General features: G+C 34.5%; 1 protein-coding gene across 28 annotated transcripts in view; it reads left to right on the top strand.

Moving 5' to 3' along the window:
- Positions 1-20,877, top strand: part of Rbfox1 (RNA-binding Fox protein 1) — a 699,789-nt gene that overhangs the window by 425,170 nt on the left and 253,742 nt on the right. For 14 of the 28 annotated variants that reach the window (XR_012412218.1, XR_012412217.1, XM_073980533.1 and 11 more), the window contains exons 3-4: positions 3,544-3,810; positions 16,847-17,512. Coding sequence is in view for 26 of the 28 variants with exons in the window: in XM_073980533.1 (XP_073836634.1) it covers positions 3,544-3,810; positions 16,847-17,512 (933 nt within the window). In the remaining 2 variants the exon portion in view is untranslated. The remainder of the gene's footprint in view (positions 1-3,543; positions 3,811-16,846; positions 17,513-20,877) is intronic. The other 14 variants (XM_073980545.1, XM_073980539.1, XM_073980548.1 and 11 more) reach the window with 1 other exon arrangement.

Below are 20,877 nucleotides of genomic sequence, written 5' to 3'. Positions count from 1 at the left end.
TCCGTTGTTCCGTATTTTTGCTCCAAACATGTACTTTGGTTACACACAACCCCATTGCCTCCCAAAATATATGCTGAGACCGATACAATCATACGTTTGGCTTATACATATAGCATTTAAAAGAAAAGCGTGGGGAAGGTACACCGATACATGCGTAATTTTTGCAAATATAGCGTTTTTTAAAAATATCGCATAGCGGAGGTATCCCGCCCCCTCGAATTCAATAAAATATGTAGCCTGTTTCCCTGACAATTTCAGGAAAATAGGTTCTATTGTTTTTGTAGAAAAAATTTGAATTGAAAATTGATGAAAATGTTCGTGGTAAAGTGTTCTTTCCATAAAAACCTAAGTTGGGTTATGACGGCATTTAATTTTTATTCATAAAGATATGGCCTTTTTTTAAATATGGCAAAGAGAAGTACCCCACTTCCTCCGAAATTCATAAAATATACATAACAACGGCAAACGTTGAGCTTTTGCTGCTAATTTGATGGAAATCGGTTCAGTAGTATTGGAGATATAACATATTTAAAACAACAGGCGTGGTTGGATCTTTAGACCCAAAATTAGTACTTAGATTGAAGATTAAATTTTTAAACCAATTAATTCATAATTATTGTAAATACAGCATTTTTTAAAAAATAGGGTAGAGGGGAACTACCCCGCCCCTTCCCAAATTCAACAAAATATGTAGCCTATTTTCACCGGGTGCCATACCTGTACATTCCATGACAATTTCAGGAAAATAAGCTCAGTAGTTTTTGTAGAAAAGATTAAAATCAAATTTTCTTTGCATTAAACCCTAAGTTAGGTTATGATGAACATCGTGCCTTAGGGTTTAATGCAAAGAATATTTGATTTTAATCTTTTCTACAAAAACTACTGAGCTTATTTTCCTGAATTCGTCATGGAATGTACAGGGATGGCACCTGGTGAAAATAGGCTACTATTGGACAAAATGTACAATTTATGGACTATATCTCGAAAATCTATTAGTAAATTATTTCGACAAATTTGTGGTTTACATTCTTTATGGTATTGAGGTAATACAGGGTACCAACGGGAATAACATAAACAAAGTCCTGCTTTCGCAAAATATTAAAATTTGTGTATGGTAGACGTTGCAGAAATAATTATTCACAGTTTTCCCTTTAGTTTTTAGGCTCTTCATTTAATCGGTTTCTTGAAATCCGGTGCCTCTGTTCCCTTTCTAAATTAATTAAATTAATTTGATTCCGTTATTATAACCTCCTTTTGTAACTATTTATTGCATATCTAGAAACATATACTACACAGGCTCAATTTGAAAATTTTTGATTTTGATAATTCTTTTATTGGAATTTTCGCCATAACCCAAACTAGGTTTTTATACAAACAAAAAATTGACCACGCACACTTTTACGACCACTTTTTTCAATTTTAATCTTTTCTACAAAAACTACAGAACTGATTTTCCTGAAATTGTCATGGAATGTACAGGGATGGGATGCAATGATACAAATTTCCTTAAATGGTGAGGCTCAACGGTCCATCAGCCATGAAAAACTAAAACATATAAGTCTCAATAAGCGGGAGAATTCGACTTAACCATTTTTAAATAACTTTTATAATTAGATCGCTTTAGGATAAAGACAGGGGACATGTACGATAATAAATGCTAAACAGCATTAATAGGCGAAAAAATCCGACAAAGTCGGTAAGAGAAAAGGAAGGTTACAGACAAAATCTGTTGATAATTTTAATATCCTGCTCGGTTTGACAATGGACCGAAGAAGAGCGGTAGAAAATACCTATTATTGAATTGTCAAGCATAAAGTTCATAAAAAGAAATAATGGTTTTAGACTCCACATATGTTTGAACGAAATCCATGTCCGACAATCAGCAGTCATTTAGCCCAGTCAGCCTCTCTGGCTGGAGCGCATGATATCTCTTAAACGGATTAACGGATTTGGTCCAATTTGTATGACGTAATATTTTCCCAAACTTAGTTTAAGTCGTATTGGTCCGCCCCTTCGGGTACATCCACTACAAAAGTTAAAAATTGTTCGCTAAAATTGTGCCCAAATATCCAATTTGGCCATGCTTCCTGACATAATGGTATAAATCCTACTCTCATAATGATATCCACTTGCTTAATGGACTAAGTCGGTACATTCGTTTAGAAACATTCTCCGCCAAAGTTAAACCCTTTTGCGCTTTAATCCAAATCAAATTTATTAGAAAAACGTAAGCATTTATTCCGAACGTCCACAATCGTTAAAAAGGCCACAAAATTCTGAAAACTCCCAGAATAAAAATGTTGGGGGGAAAATAGATCATCTGTGAAGTCCATTTTCGATCTGTCGGTAGATAGAAGTCTATATCCACAGAGGCAGCAACGCCGACTAATACGTTTTACTTGCTTTCCAAAATATAAGTGACGAGTTTTCAAGAGTTTATTTTCCACCGTTTCATTTATTATTAATGGGTGTGGGCAGCGACGTGTTGATTAAAGATATTTGCCTATTTTTCTACAAAATATTTAATTCTAGTTCCAATAAATAGCTAAAACGACATCTAGAAAAGCTTTTAATGTCACCGAGTTCAAAACTTCTTCTCGTACAGCTAATAAATAAATACATTCGGAACAAAAATCTTGGAGTTTTTAGACTAATAGTATTTGGTATAGAACTTAGCTACAAGTTTGACGTTCTTACTTGAAGTCGGGCAGTACAGACTACGACTCATGAACTCCAAATCCTACTCGCAGTACTCTTTGACACTACGAATCACATGTTTGGGCTTTGCCAAAACATGGTCGAATAAGGCCCCATATAAAGTACGCGTCATTTTAATATATTTTGAATGTATTAGACCCATTTGACCACAGAATTTGTTGTAATTTAGTATTTTGTGTCTTCAGAGGCCAGAAAACATTCCTACCAAAGTTGGGTTATATAGGTCCACGTTTTGGTATAGTCCCCACATAAGACCCCTTATAAAGTACGCATTTTAATATATTTTGAATGTATTAGACCCATTTGACCAAAGAATCGGTTGTAACTTTGTATTTTGTGTTTCCAGAGGCTAAGAAACATTTCTACCATAAAATGTTTATATAGGTCCACGTGTTGATATAGCCCCCATAATACAATATCTCCCGATTTTCGATATTTTGAACGTTTTAGCCTCATTATCACACCGATATGGCTGAAATTTGGTATTTAGTCTTCTTTAGGCGTATAAAACTTTCCCCCAGAAATTTCTAGGTATAGGTCCCCGCCATCATATAGCCCCCATAGAACGGTACCTTCCGAATTTCGGTATTTTGAAGGTTGTGGCCACATTAATCCACCGAAATGGCTGAAATTTTTGGTGGAGGGTATGAAAAGTTCGGCCGACCGAACTTAACGCTTTTCTTACTTGTTTTGTATATAATTGAATAGCTCAATGAATTCACTTGAATTAATTATTAAAACTCTCAAAACTAACTAAATGACTTTCTTCCTAATAAGACAACAATTAAATAAAAATTCATTTTTTTCATTTGTTATTTTTTCTAGCACATGGTGCAGGCTAGCGTTGCGCCCTATCCTGGCGCACCGACTGGCTATCCACCATCAGCGGCCCAAGTGCAAGCCACAACAGATGGCCTGTCTATGGCTGTAACATCGGTTAAGGCAGATCCTTTAGCACAAATGAAGAACGATGCTGTAACAGCAGCCGCTGCTGCAGCAGCTGCTGCCGCTGGTAATAATACAGGTGCCAACAACACAAATTCGTCTGCAACAACCACCGCTGCTGCCCAAATGTATTTGCAACAGAAAAAGGTAAGTGAAAATCGTAATTGGATTTTTTGTATTAAATAAATAGTTTCTAAGGAAACATAGATCAAGTTTAAGCAAGAAATTATATTATGCTCGTATGGTCTTTACATTCAAAAAACAAAACTAAAGGTTGCTTTATTTACCTAATGAAAAGCCCCCACCCATACATATTTATAGATCTTGTGTACGGAAAATTTGGAAATGGTTGGTTTCTTGTTTTCGTTTTAATGTTCATTGTCTTTTAATTGTGTGCATATCTCTATATATATATTAAAAAAACAACCTTCTAATCTATAGCATTTCATATTAATTAATAATGCAATATAGCAAAAAACTCATAAAAATTTTGTGAATAGAATTTATCTAAACTTTTTTTGTGTGTAAATATAAAATTCAACAGCAGTTGCATTTTTAAGTCGCTGGTTCCCAAGCCGAGTACACGTGAGTGATTTAATAAACAAAAAAACAATTGGTAATAAACTATTCGGAGAATTTATGGTATGGTTCAAAAAATCTTTTCGAACAAAAAATAGTTATTGGTACTAATTTATGAAAAAAGGCATCAATATTTTTAAAATTATCGGATTTCCACAGGAATTAGCTTTAATACAACAGCAAAGATTTCTATTTTTTCGAAAAGTTTTACCTGGCAAACTGTTTATGTATTAATCTTGGGAACTGGAGACTTAGTCGCCATCTGGAATTTTAAGCGAAACTATAACGTCGAGAATAAACAAAGAACAAAAATTACAAAATAGCCGGCATGTTTGTATTATCTGCATTGCATTAAGGTTTTTTATTGCCTCAAATCCGAATTATTTTCATATGAACTACCTAATCCTACTATAATCCGCTCTTCAATTCTTCTATTTTATTTATTTATTTTTTTAATTTAACATGGGTTATTTGTGGAAAAGCAAATTGATTTAATAATTCATGTATTTTAATTACATTGTATAAAAATTCTTGAAAATATTTATATCATTGATAATCGTATGTTAAGCATGTTAATTTAAGTATGAAACACAACTAATATTAAATGCAAATTTACACAATTAAATAGTTTTTTTTAGAATTTAAGTGAATCTAGAAGTTGTAGTTATTTTGTATAATATGAAATATTTATTCAAATATACGTAGTTATTTTACAATGTTTCGAATGGTTTTCGGTTAGGATCAGCCAATTGATAATGTAACGAAAATGTTTAAAAAATGTTTTGTTTATTTTCGAACACTGTATGTGACATATTTCGGTCCTTTGCTTTGGTTTTCTTAGCCAAATGGGCGGGAACTAGGGTCAATCATTTTAATGATGTACCGGTTCGCTACATTACAATGGCGATTGGGAATGAAAAATGTTCTGTTTCTTTTCGAACACTGTATGTGACACATTTCCACCTATGTTTCTGTTATCTTTGCTCTGTTTCTGTTCGGACACTGGATGTGACATATCTCCGATCTTGGTTTTGTTGTTATAGCTAAATGGAAGTAGAATATCGTGTTAGGTTCAATCATATTTTCACAGCGTATGTAAAAATACTTTATGAAACATTGCCAATGGTTTCGTTTCGTATTTTCCATACGAAACATAACCCACGTCGACCGAACTCGCTGTTTTGTTTCATTTTGTTTACATTCGTGAGTGCGAACAAAAAGAATAGCGAAAAGTTCTCAATTATCAATTAACAATCAAATAGAAAACGAAAAAGTTCAAAGCACAATAATGATTCAGTGAATGAATCGTTTGGTGGTTTAAAACATCAACCGTAGTGTGCTCCGTAGTATGTTGATGTTGATAGGGTAGTTAAGCAACTAAATGTGCGTGTGTCTCAGTGTGTCATTGATCATTTCGCACAACAAATGTTTGCTTAAAATTCTTTTTGTTTCGGTGGTGAATGAAACAACTCGGCAAAGCATAGCCGAAGTGCATTTTAGTAATCGTACGGTTTTCGTATTTTTGCATTGAAAAGTTTGTGATTTTGTTTTGAGAGCGAAACTATTCCGAGAATCTGAAAAGTTTGTGACTTTGTGTGATTGGTACGGGAATCGTTTTGTTTGGTGGCGTTCATTGTATTTTAATGATGTACCGATTAGTTTCAATGCAATTGTGATTGGTTTGAAAAATATTTTGTATATACTTTCCAAACTATAGTGACATTTTTCGACCCTTGCACTATAGGTAATTTGCCCTGTTTTTGAGACAAAAACTAATAACAGCGGAATTAAAGGATTTTTTAACTTTTTAAATTAGTTATGTGTAAAAGTGAGATAAAACAAAGATTTTTACAGATAAATTCGGATATAACGAACAACGGTTATAAGCAACTACGTATATAACGAACAAAGCTATATCTTCCAATGCAATTTTCATTAGTTTTCTTATACACAACAAACTGTTGAAAACGATCACGGTAGTAAGTAACAAAAATTTTGTCCCCGGGAGTATATTTTCCAACGAATTGTTACTACAGTTTTGTATATTTTTTTGAATATACGCTAATAAAGACGAGTTTAGTACTCCCTTAAACCGTATCAATGATTAATATGTAATAGAGACATAAAATAAAGCTTACTACTGCCGCACCGTTTATAGAAAACCACGGATATACCGAACAATTTGTCGCCATTATTTTACTTGAAATGAAATTGTAAACAGCAATATGTTTTACATTTATTGTTTACTAGCGGACCCGGCGAACTTCGTCTCGCTATTAAGGAATAAAATTTCATACAAAAACTCAATTTTCGATTTTTCCAATTTTCCGACTTTTCCAGAGAGATTTTCCAAAATTTTCTTCCGTAAAGACCTTCTCCTCGAAAATACGAATAACTGACAAAAAATTTTACAGAAATCGGCCTAGCCGTTCTCATTTTATGAATTACTATAAATTTTTTACACCATTTTTATATACAGTTTGTCAAGTAATTGTTTTCGAACCAAGAAAACTAAAATTTTTCTGTATTAATTAATGAAAAAAATACTGATAATTGTGATAAAAATGTCGGGTTTTTTGCAAAAATTAGTTGGACGACTTATTTAAGACAAGATAGAATGTATAAATAAAAAATGAACCCACGTAGTCCAACAAAAAATAACGAAAAGCAATAACTACATGTAATGCAAGTTGTCAAATAAATGTTTTCGAAATGTAATGGAGGTTCCAATATACCCCATATTTTCGGTAAATACTTGAAAATCAGGACAATTTATGAATTTTATTTTTAACAGGGAGTAACTACTAACAAGTATCAACAATAATAGTCATCGAATATCCGTACTATGAGGGTTACCATATGGACCAAGGGAGTACCAGGTCATATTACATGTAAACAGGGTCCTGTAGGTTTCAAACCGGGAATATTTGAAAACTAAGACGTTTTATGAGTTTCTTTAGTTCACTAGGACGGATTGTCATCAACTAAAAAAAAATACCTTAAGAATAATTAAATCAGGAGGGTTGCCAGATGTACGAAAAAGGTACCAGGTTATATAAACAGTAAAAGAGACCACCTGAATCCATAACCAGGGCTTAAGATTTGTTTATTTAACTCAAATTGAATTAATGGATGAAACAATTCTCTAAAACAAATCAAAATATGACATAAAAGTACAAATATCGCTTAGAAATACATATGCAAGATATTGTCAGTCTATACTGATTTTATAATGGACATCCGATGTCAACTGTTTAGAGCCAGTTCAGAGGAATTCTCTAAGTTTTTTGGCTTCCATGGTAAAATTGAAGCATTATTTTACCGCCAGCATTATTTTTCCCTTAAAAAATATGCTGAGTAGTATTGCAGAAATGAGTCCAATAGATCGTAGAAAGCATTTCTGAAAATTGTCGAAATCTGTACCCCATACATTTCTAAGCAATATTAGTCTCTTACTGCGATATTTCCGATAGTTTCGTGAAATGTTATTACCTCTTAATTAATATTAAGTGAAACAACAAACTTCGGTGCCCTGTTTTGAGACAAAGGTGGTCTCGTTTACTGTTTATATAACCTGGTACCTTTTTCGTACATCTGGCAACCCTCCTGATTTAATTATTCTGAAGGTAATATTTATTTTAGTTGATGACAATCCGTCCTAGGGAACTAAAGAAACTCATTAAACGTCTTAGTTTTCAAATATTCCCGGTTTGAAACCTACAGGACCCTGTTTACATGTTAGATGACCTGGTACTCCCTTGGTCCATATGGTAACCCTCCTAGTACGGATATTCGATGACTAATATTGTTGATACTTGTTAGTAGTTACTCCCTGTTAAAAATAAAATTCATAAATTGTCCTGATTTTCAAGTATTTACCGAAAACATGGGGTATATTGGAACCTCCATTACATTTCGAAAACATTTATTTGACAACTTGCATTACATGTAGTTATTGCTTTTCGTTATTTTTTGTTGGACTACATGGGTTCATTTTTTATTTATACATCCTGTCTTGTCTTAAATAAGTCGTCCAACTAATTTTTGCAGAAAACCCGACATTTTTATCACAATTATCAGTATTTTTTTCATTAATTAATACAGAAAAATGTTAGTTTTCTTGGTTCGAAAACAATTACTTGACAAACTGTATATAGATTTCCTCAAACCAAACTTCCACAATTTTAGGACTTTTTATTGAGAAGTAACCTAATAAAATCTCATAAATATCAAAAAACGGGCAAAATCGGGTTTTAAAACCTAGTAATACCAATGCAGAAGACTTTCAGTAATGTGTTCTAGGTGGCAAAATCACGGCCAAACACGGCCAATTTAGTATAAGTCTATATGAAGTGAGTTTAAGAAAAATAAAATATTTATTTCTGACGTTTTGTGTTTTTTGGTCGCTATCCAAAATGTTTAAGCTATATTATACATTAAATAAATTCCTCTCGCAATTGTCAATCTATTCCATATTACACATATTTATATTTGGTTTATTTTTCCGCGGTTTTAAATACATTGAAATAAGCCTTACAATACATATATATTTTTTTAGTTCTTCTTCGAAATTCTCACTTTGACTGCAATTTAAACCGCGATAATGACGCTATTTTGAAAAATATCATTCATATTAATAAATTTTGACATGTTCTTTTTCCAATGCCAACTAAAAAATTATTATTATTAAAAGTTGCAAAATCGACTTTTTGCCTCAAAAACTGGGCAAATTACCTATAGTGCCTTGGTATACTTGTCTTAGACAAATGGATTAGAATTATAATAATGGCTTGCGATCAACCATTTTGGTAAAGTTCCGACAAGCTACATTGCAATTTTGTTTACGTACAAAAAATGTTCTGTTTCTTTGCGAACACTGGATGTGAGTTATTTTGGCCTTTGATTAGGTTGTCTTGGACTCCTTAGAAGGTATCTTATTTATAAGGGACTCTATAGGAGGCTTCTGCTTATAAAAGACCTCTTCAGAAGTTCTTCTATTTATAGGAGACCCTTTTAGGAGGTCTTCTATTAATAGGAGACACCATTAGAAGTTCTTTTATTTATAGGAGACCCCTTGAGAAATTCTTCTTCGTATAGAGGACCCCTTTAGAAGGTTTATATTAGACCCCCTTAGAAAGTCTTCTATTTATAGGAGACTCTCTCTACGAAGTTTTCCACTTATAGAAGACCCCTTAAGAAGATCTTATATTTTTAGGAGACCCCTTTAGGATGTCTTGTGCTTATAGAAGACGTTTTCAGATGGCTTTTTATTTATATTAGGCCTTTTTTGGAAGTCTTCTATTTGTACTAGATTCCTTTAGAAAGTGTTCTACATATAGAAGACCCCTTTAGGAGGCCTTCTTTTTCTGGAAAACCTCTCGAAGAAGTCTTGTGCTTATAAAAGACCACTTTAAAAGGTCTTCCGTTTAAAGGAGACCCCCTTTTTGAGGTCTTCCTGGCCAAATGAGTTATAGATTGGCGTTATAATATATAAAATTTCCACGCCTATATTTTAATACAGTAGCGTGGGTAGTATCAGTGTTTTGTAAAATATTTTTTTGACCAGATGTTGCTTTTGTTTTTAAACTGGTTACTTAGTCCAAAATAGTATCTGTTGACCAATACTATACTTCTTTTTATTTCACAACTGAGGTTGTTTGTTATGTTTATGACGGTACCGAGGTAGACTAAATCTTAAACTACCTCAAAATTATACGTACCAGCTTCCACAGTTGATCCGAATTCTGTGGATGCATTTCGTGTCAATATCGTCAACTTGGTCTTGTCGCCGATTACTCCCAGCCCCATTTAACAGTATTAGTTACTTTCTTACCGATCGATCCATGGTATCAACGTCATCAGCATAAGCAGGTAACATGTGACTGTTGTTGTATATTGTCTCAATATTTTAGCCTTTGCATCTCGTATAACTTTTTTCTGCCGCATAGTCTCACTCAAAGCTATCCTTGTCTGAAACCACTTGGTACTAAACTGTTCGAAAAGATTCTTTCCTATTTTAATATCGTCTTACAAAGACGAATTTCATACATGGCTTTGAATACCTTTGCGTATGGGCCTATCGAATGCTGCTTTGTAATCGACAAAAAATTTGGTAAGTGTCGATCTGCATATCTTGGGTTTTTTCCAGGGTTTGATGCAAGTTGGTCAATTGCGGATTTGCTTGGTCTAAAACCGCGTTGGTATGGCCCAACTATTTCGTTGACCATTGGCAATTTAGTCGCTCACACAATATTCCTGGCACTATCATATAAGCAATATAAGGATGCTCAGATTCTAATCATCGGATACGTGTTCTTTCTCCCAGATGCTGCTAACTAGGTGATGCATAAACCTATAAACCTAATCGGAATGTCAGATCCTGCGGCCCTACTATTTTTCAGCCGCTTGATTGCTGTCTTCACTTCATCTTGACCAGGTGGTATACACTAGACTGGATTTGACTCAAAGGGAAAAATCGATGTCGGATTTTTTATACGGCACCCCCCTAAAGTGTTTAGTTTTGTTAGACTTTAAGATTTCCAAGCATGGGCACAATCAAAATATGTTAACACGTGCCACTGGGGGGCCTTAAAGTTTCCATAGTAATTAGTATGGAGCCAAAGGCGGATTTTCACTAAATCGCTCTATAGACCTAATTTATTGTCCAGTTCAAAAAATTAAAAATCGGGTCCGATGAACTATACAGGGCCCATGGAAATTTTAAGGCCCCAGTGGCACTTGTTAACATATTAGGTGGGTGCCAAATAAAAAATCCGACATCAATTTTTTTTAAAACCACCCTAGTATACACTCGTCGTCGTCGCTAGTATTTTTCGACATTTTTCACACTTTCGCTTTCCATTTCTCTCTTCTGAGATTGTATCTGTGGTATCTTCGCCGTCTTCGCTAGTATTTTTCGACTATTTTCACACTCTCGTTTTCCATTTCTCTCTTTTACCTGCGGAAAATACGTATCTCCTCTATCATGTTTTCCCGATACTTCTCACGTGCGCTACACATTGCTACTGATTGTAGTGTAGCTCTATGAGCCGAATTTTTCTCTTCGGTAGCAGCACGACACTCCTGATCATACCATGGGTTTCTTGGTGGAGGTATCTGGTATCTGAGAATGGAATTTGCAGCTGTATGCATTGAGTGGTCAATACCCAACTCGACGAATGTCTTCCATCTATCACAACGAAATCAGTTTGATTTCTTGTTATTTTCCTTTATTGAAGGACCTTCAGGTATTCTATGGAAGGACCTACAGGTCTTCTATTGAAGGACATACATGTCTGCTATAGAAGGACCTACAAATCTTCTATAGAAGGACCTAGAGGTCTTCTGTAGAAGGACTTCCAGGTCTTATATAGAAAAACCTACCTGTATTTTATACAAGGACCTCCAGGTCTTTTATGAAAGGACCTCCAGCTCATCTCTAGAAGGACCTCCAGATCTAGAAGGACCTCCACGTCTTCTTCTGTCAGTTGTTTCATTATGGGGACTGAATTTCCCGACTGATGGACCAAAGATATTTTCTTTTCCAATTTTGGCATAAAATTAGCCTAAAAATTGGGCAGGACAACGGTCGTTGAATATGTCTTTGGTCTGCTCGTCCTTGTCTTCAGTGAGAGCATGAGCACAAATATAACAGATGCTGAAAATGTAGCTTTTATCCGAATTGTAGCAAGTCTTTCTTTCATCGCGCTGAAGCTGAAGACCAGATGTTTTATTCTCTGTCTAACTTAAAATCTGAACCTCGTGTTTTATTTCATGGCAGCAATAATACGTTAGGTGTTGTCATAATAATATTGGGTTAGGATCAACCATTTTTGTAATGTTCCGACAAGCTATATTAAACTTTTGTTTACGTATGAAAAATGTTTTGATTCTTTTCGAACACTGGATGTGAGATATTTTGGCCTTTGTTTGGGTTGTCTTACTTAGCCAAATAGATTGGACTTAGACTATCGGTGGTTGGGTATGAAAAATGTTATGTTTCTTTTCGAACACTGCATGTAACATATTTCAGCCCTACGGTTTGGTTTTCTTAGTCAAATATAGTTGTATTAGAATATTCGGTTTGGATCGATCATTTCAGTTTCTTTTCGAACACTGTATGTGTCATATTAGTTGTCTTAGCCAATGGATTGAATATGGAATATCGGATTATTGCTGTCATGAACAAAAACACTATGTCAAGACCATGTAATTCAGAATATATTTCAACAAAAAATAAATTGTTCACATTTTCACTCTGCCTGCCATCATCAAGGAGTTTGTAACATCTCTTTATGAAAAAAGAATTTTACTTTTTTTGCTTTTAAATATATATAATTCCATTTAATTGATACATTTGTGCAAAATTGATGAAAGGCAATTTAATGCGAACAAATATTTTATTTCTTTTACTGTGCTGAAAAATGATTTGATTTTTCACTTCAATAATTCATTGCAATTTTTGTTTTTCGAGAGTAACTAAAAACAGTGGCAGTCCATGTTTTTAAAGGTTTGAGAGAACAGTAAAAGCAAATTGATGGTTAAAATTGTCCATTTGAAAATTGAACAAAAACCTTTTTTGTACTCCTCCTACACCAATTTTCATTTAGCAAATTGCAATGGAAAATATCGATGATATGTGTGTTTTGGTAAGCTTGTTTAATGCAAATGTATGTGAAAATACAATGCGTTTAATTACTCAAACGGAAACATTGTTGAAATAAAGCATTTCATGGATTATATATATATTTATTTTTATTTATTTATATACTTTTTTTGAAAATTGAATTCCTGGCAAATGTTTGTATAACTCTTGGCATTATGGCAACAATTTTCAAAATTTCCATCATCGAAATAATGGCTTTACACCAAGTCCATATCGCACTTTATTAATAGCCTAGTCCGAACGGAAAACAAAGGTTCCGAATTGCTGTATAGTACCCCAGCTTTACGTTATCACAAAGTTCAAAAGTAAAAATATTGATACTAAGGAAAACAAAAATGAAGGCCAATATATAGACATGGATCATATCTACATACCTCTACATACATGCCATACCAAATTTCAAAATTTTTTTCGCAAAAATGTAACAACACCAGCTCTTTGTTCGGTTTAAATTTTTTTGTAGCAGGTTGTCCTCGCATTCCCCATTACGAGGGTACAGTTTTTTGTAGTCTGTGAAAATTCTTAGAACCGATTGTTGTTGTTGTAAAAGTATATGATCCGTTTCTAAGTTCATTTTCCTGATTAATTTGGCTCTTGGTCTATCTCCAGTTCAAGGAATCTTGCTGTTACTTCAATTGGTCGCAGCAAAAAACAAAAAATCGAAAACAAATTTTCATAAGTTTTTTCACCAGTAAAATAAGATTACAAAAAATTTTAATTTTTTTAAAAATTTACAAAAATACTCCTTGGGTTTTCACAAAACTTATATAACTCATATACTTAAATAAATGTCCATTTGTGTAAAAAAGCTGTAGTTCATATTGGAAACGGTATGGAAAAAACACACATTTTTAACCATGTAATTGCAATAAATTTAAAAAAAGTGTTAAACGGACGGAACGGGATGGGTACAAACGTATAAAGGTATAAACTTGAAGAGGAGACCCTCAAGCATCTTTCTCTCGGGCATCAGAACATTGTTCCATGTTGTTCCACAAAATTTCTAGTCCACTAAATTTGCAATTTCCTAAAATTAGTACCTGAGGAAAAATAAAATAACTCATGTAGTGTAAACGCTATGGTAATTTATTAAAACTATTTTTAAGGCCACAATCCTACCTACCTTACAAAAAACAATGAACACAATATCTGTTATAGTTTCCGAGAAATAGCTACTTCTTTCTCCAGAAATTTGCAATAATTACGTATTTCCCAAAAATGGGACTAATGTTCGTCTTTAGAGGCAACCTACACCTTCCAATATTTTGACCTAATTTGTTGGTTTCCTTAGTTTCAATATGTTTACTATCGAATCCCATATATACCTTAAATATCTCTGACAAAACAAAATTTTGATTTTTGGCCAGGAAAACCAATTTTTGAACCACCGTGCGCCGGAGCTTTGTTAGAGGATATGGCTTAGGATAGTCTAGGAGGAAGTACATGAGGATAAGTTCTTTCGATTTATCTCATGTACCGGAATTTACTTACTTCTGATTTAGAAGACCTCCAGAGATCGCCAGGTTGTTATCTACTCTATAAATAACGTTTAATGTGTCTGTTGCAAGTACAGCGTTGGGTACCAAAATATCCACACCTAAAACAGCCGAATCACAATCGCTTGATCTCGAAGACACATGACTTGTAGTCACACCAACGCTTGTCACCGGTACTGTGCTCCGTAATGTTTTATATTCTCCACCGTAATATGGCGGGTATAATTAACTTTGTCATTCCGTTACTAACACATGAATATATTCGTCGGAGACCCTTGATAAGCATAAAATTCTAAGGCGATCTGATCCTGTTGAAATTAAGGATGTAATTTGGCATTTAAGGTTCTTAGGGGTCACAACACTACACCACCAAAAACTGTTAACATAGGTCCATGTTTAGGTATAGCCCCCATATAAGGGTACCTCCCGATTTTCGGTATTTTAGGGATTTTAGCTATATATTTTGACCGAACTACCTGTTATTCCAGGTTTGGGGTTCCCAGTGGTCAAAAAACTACTTCACCAAAAATTTTAGTGATAGGTCCAGGTTTTGGAATAGCCGACATATAACGGTACCTCCCGATTTTCGGTATTTTGAGGATTTTAGCTACATTTTTTGTCCAAACTACCTGTAATTTAATTTTTAAGGTTCATAGTGTTCACAAAACATCTCCACCAAAAACCGTCAACATAGTTCCATGTTTTGGTATAGCCCCCATATAACGGTACCTCCCGCTTTTCGGTATTTTAAGGATTTTAGATACAATTGTTAACCGAACTAGCTGTAATTTTACATTTGAGGTTCTCATTGGTCACACAACTTCTCTACCAAATATCGTCAACGTAGGTCCAAGTTTTGGTACAGCCCCCTTATAACGGTACCACCCGATTTTCGGCATTTGAGCATTTTAGCTACAATTTTTAACCGAACTAGCTGTAATTTTACATTTGAGGTTCTCCTTGGTCGCAAAACTTCTCCACCAAAAATCGTCAATATAGGTCCAAGTTTTGGTACAGCCCCCTTATAACGGTACCTCCCGATTTTCGGCATTTTGAGCATTTTAGCTACAATTTTTAAACGTACTAGCTGTAATTTGGCATTTGATGTTCTCAGTGGTCACGAAACTTCTCCACTAAAAATCGTGAACATAGGTCCATGTTTTGGTATAGCCCCCATATAAAGGTACATCCCGCTTTTCGGTATTTTAAGGATTTTAGATACAATTTTTAACCGAACTAGCTGTAATTTTACATTTGAGGTTCTCATTGGTCACAAAACATCTCCATCGAAAATCGTCAACAAAGGTCCAAGTTTTGGTATAGCTGTTATTTGACATTTGAGGTTCTCTGTGGTCATGAAACTTAGCACCAAAAATCGAACCTGCTGTAATTTGACAATTGCATTTTCAGTGGTCACGAAACTTCTTCACTAAATATAGTCAACATAGGTCCATGTTTTGGTATAGCTCCCATATAACGGTATCTCCCGATTTTCGGTATTTTGAGGGTCTTAGCTACATTGTTTGACGGAACTACCCATAATTTGACTTTTGAGGTTCCCTGCTGTTATAAAATGTTTCCACAAAAAATTGTAAAGATATTTAGACACTTTGATATAGCCCCATAGGCGGTACCTTTCACCTGGCGAACACATTTTTTAGACTAGATAATTTAGGCATTTGGGGTATCCACGGTCGAAAAATGTTTCCACCTTAAATTAACACTATTTTATGGTGGAGGGTATAAAAAGTTCGGTCCGGCCGAACTTTACGTTTTTTACTTGTTCTGATTATGATATAGAGGTACTGTCAACTCCCTTAGTCATAGCCTCCTTTATGTATTTCCTAAATTTTATTTCAATTGTTCTTGACGCTTTTATATATGTATGTAGGTCTTTTGCGAACTACAGTTACAACGTCTTCATCTTAAAAAAACAAATAAACCATTTATAGCATTTTAATATAGTACCTCTACTTATAGGAAACAAGTTCGTTTTAAAAATGTTTGTTTGTATTTGAAATTATTTTTGTTCTATTTAGCAATACATTTATTTATATGTAACCCCACTTTAATCCAAACTTCCCCCATCTCCGCCCACTTTCTTCTTGCTATAACTTTAAGCGTGCGTGTGCGTGTGTGAGTGTCTGTACAACAACATATGGCATGTGGCAAATGGAAATAAAATAGTTACATTTTTTTGTATTTCAGTATTTAAACAAAAACAACAACAAAAATCCCAAAATAAACACAAACACACACAAAACATTTTGCAATTGGTTGGTGTTGGTTGGTTGGTTATGATTCTATAGATAACTTCATCATAATAACTTTTCTTTCATTGTTGCAAGACCAAAACTACAAAAATATTAAAAATCCATTTCAAATATTTTAAAACTGTATTTTGAAACTAAATATCATCTTCTGTGTGCAAACTTTATCACAGAACCCCATGGCAAATAAAACACCTCACCAACAACAACAGCAACATTACCAGTTGCAGCAACAACAGTACAATGGTAATGGTGCAGCTGTCGCAGCAACAACAACAACAACATCCATTGCTAATGGCTGTGGTGTTGGTGACATCAATGGTGGCATGAATGCTGTAGCTAATAACAACTCTCGAACATCAGCCTCCTCCTCCTCCAGCTCCTCTTTGGTCAATGCAACAGCATCAATATTGGGATCAAATAGCCAACAGCAGCACCAGCAACAACAACAAATACAACCCACATCCCAACATCAGTTGTCATCCCAGGGTCCTGTGCTTAATGGTATGACACTAACTAATGACACTGGCATTGGTGGCTTGGCTAATGGTGGCTTAACAACAACACGAGGAGCAGGCTGCTGTGAAAATAAACATCAGCCGTACTCCACCCAACAGCAACATAATTCGTCATTGCAACAGCAACATCAATCACACCTGCAGCAAAATCAAAATACCCAATTTTTTCACCACCAGCAGCAGCAGCAACAACAACAACTTCACCACCTGCAGCATCTTCAGCAAACCCCAAATCATTTTCACCAGCAACAACAACATTTCCAGCAAAATAAATCCCAACAGCAACAACAACCAATTAGCCAGCCCAACAGTGTTAGCATAGTGAGTTTTAAACTTAAAAATCTAAAAAAAAACAGAAATTATTAAAATTTTTTTTTGAGAATAATAATAAAAAATATAAATGAAGTTTTTTTATATTTTAATTCTAGAAATTTAATTAAGTTAAGAAATTTAAGAGCAAACAAATTGTGAAATTCCGTATATATTTAATTTTACTATCGCTAATGGATAAAAACTTAATACCTTGAAAACAACATTTAATTCAAACCAAACCCTAAATTAGGTGGGGGTGTGCGAGGTCTTATTTATTTTCAAATTAGTTGGTTTACATATGTTCATTCGATTTTCCCTTTTTATGCCTTCCACCATTCCATTATAAAATATATGGGCAGCAAAGTATTTCAGTATATTTTCATATATTTATTTATTTATTTTTTTTTTTTTTTTGACAAACAGTTCCAATATACCGCGCCCAGAAAAAGTTGAATTCTGTAAAAACTATGTGCAAAGAAATACTCATAACTTCTTTAGTATTAGTCTTTAGTTACGGCCCTGGTCGAAGATTCCTCCGAGTCAATCAGGCTCCGCACAGTGGTTCCGCACGTGGACAAAAATCGAAAAATTGATGGCGACAAGTTTTATTGCGATTGAAATAAATATTCTCTAAACATATCAAGTTTTTAACATCCAGCATTATTTTTGGAAATTTACAGCGGTTATATGCCATGTTAAGTCGAAGATGTTGTGATTTGTGTGTAAGACCTTAAAAACGAAAAATAGATCCGCAAAGCATTCGTAGGTTATAAGTAAAATTTAAAAGAATTGGAGAAGTAAATGTGCAATTTTCAATATGAAACTTATAGGTGATGGCATTGACAATGTTTTAACGAAAAAACAAATTCATAATTCGTTTTCTAACTTCATTAAAAATAATTTCTTTATAAATGACTTTTTCTGCTATTTTTAATATAATTACTATTAATTTATGCTGAGTTTTACTAATAATGTGAGTATTTGTGAGTCTCGAATTTTTATACCCTACACCACTATGTGGGGAGGTTTTATAAGTTGGTTTTGGTCAAAAAGTATGTAACGCATCGGAAAAATGGTCGTAGACCCATACTTATATGTATATACCAAAATGAATGTCTCGACAAGCTGAGTCGATCTGTCTATGTGTGTCCGTCCGTCCGTCTGCCCATCTAAACCTTGTAATCACGCTACAGGTCGCAATTTTGACAGGATAGTCACGAAATTTTTAGAGTTGTGCCAAAGGAACTATATGGAACTATCTCGTTCACTTCGCAGTTCCAATGGCCCACATTTTTTCTTTGAACAAACTGCGTATACTTAATATCACACGTTATATTTCATGATGTTTCTCATACGTTTTGGAACTAGTACAAGGAACTAGGAACTAGATTACCCAACTCTAGAAATTTTGGGTGTTGATGGGGGTCCCGGAGGGGAAGAAGCCTATTGATTTTGGTGATGGTCTGATAATATTTAGGGGTCGGAATGGGCAAAAAACTGATGTGGATAAAAAGACAACGTTTTTTTCCAAAGCGAATATCTCAGCTTCTATAAGGGGTATAAAAAAAAGCAAAACCTGACAATGAAAGTAGAAAATATCACCTTTCTAATGATGTAAAGTAGGTTATCGTAGGTGATCAAACATCGAAGATATCACAATAGTCGCAAATAAAACCCAAATTTTCATTTTTGCGATTTTAAGTATAATGACGAATATCACAGCTTTGGCTGGGGACTTTCCAAAAGCAAGGCCTGATTATGAAAGTAGAAGATACCACCTTTGCAATGATGCAAACTAGGTCGGCGTAGGCGACCAAATAGCGGAGACATCGCAATAGTCGGTAATTCATCCCATTTTTCCATTTTTTTTGGAAATCACGCTACAGGTTGCTATTTTGATCGGATCGTCACGAAATTTTGATGGTTAATGGGGGTCTCAAAGAGGAAGAAGCCTATTGATTTTGGTGAGGGTCGGATAATATTTAGGGGTCGCAATGGGCAAAAAACTTATTTGGATAAAAATACAATGTTTTCTTCCAAAGCTAATATCTAAGCTTCTATAAGGGGTATACAAAAAGCAAAACCTGGCAATGAAAGTAGAAAATATCACCTTTACAACGATGTAACGTAGGTGATCAAACAACGAAGATACCACAATAGTCGCAAATTAAACCCAAATTTTCATTTTTGCGATTTTAAGTATAATGACGAATATTACATCTTTGGTTGGGGACTTTCCAAAAGCAAAGCCTGACTATGAAAGTAGAAGATCCCATCTTTACAATGGTGCAAACTAGGTCGGAGTAGGTGACCAAATAACGGAGATATCGCAATAGTCGGTAATACATCCCATTTTTCCATTTTTTTGGAAATCACGCTACAGGTCGCAATTTTGATCGTTACGGGTCGCAATTTTGATCGGATCGTCACGAAATTTCGAGGGTTACTGAGGGTCTCACAGAGGAAGAAGCCAATTAATTTTGGTGATGGTCGGATAATATTTAGCGGTCGGAATGAGCAAAAACATTTTATTCCAAAGCAAATATCTCAGCGTCTATAAGGGTATACAAAAAGCAAAACCAAAAGCAATGAAAGTAGAAAATATCACCTTTACAACGATGTAACGTAGGTTGTCGTAGGTGGTCAAACAACGAAGATATCGCAATAGTCGCTAATAGAACCCAACGTTTCATTTTTTGCGATTTAAATAATAATGACGGATATCACACCTTTGGTTGGGGACCTTCTAAAAGGAAAGCCTGACTAAGAAAGTAGAAAATCCCATCTTTAAAATTATGCAAAGTAGGTTGGCAAAGGTAGTCAAATAATACAGATATCGCAGTAGTCGTTAATGCATCCCTATTTTCCACTTTTTCTGCAATCACACTACAGGTCGGAATTTTGATCGGATCATCACGAAATTTTCTCACAGAGATAGAAACCTATTGATGTTGGTGATGTCGATAGTAGTCAAATATAAAATTAAATATTAATTATTTTGGATCAGTTCGCCTTAAGTCATTTAATATAAAAGTCAGATAGGTGAAAACTTTCGTATCTCCATAAAAGAAATGTTTTCGAGTGAAAAGATTATGCACAGAGGTAGTGGTGTAGGGTATCACATAGTCTGCCCCGTACCGACTATAGCCTTTTCTCACTTGTTTTTTAAATGAAGGGGAAAGTCTCTAGTTTACGTTTAAAAATATTCCAGCTGCCCCCATCTGCCACCCGCCAAGTTATTCCTCTTATACCACGCCTGTAAAATCGTCAAAATTCCGAAAATCGGGAGGTACGTTCATATGGGAGCTATACCTAAACATGGTGCTGAACATTTTTTGCAAGGAGGTATTTTGCTCACTCAGAACCCAAAATGC

Source organism: Musca autumnalis, unplaced genomic scaffold (assembly GCF_047663935.1).
Source record: "Musca autumnalis isolate F117 unplaced genomic scaffold, ASM4766393v1 scaffold_4, whole genome shotgun sequence".
Lineage (NCBI taxonomy): Eukaryota > Metazoa > Arthropoda > Insecta > Diptera > Muscidae > Musca > Musca autumnalis.
The sequence above is the reverse complement of the archived record's forward strand: the minus strand, read 5'-3'. Positions and strand labels throughout refer to the sequence as shown.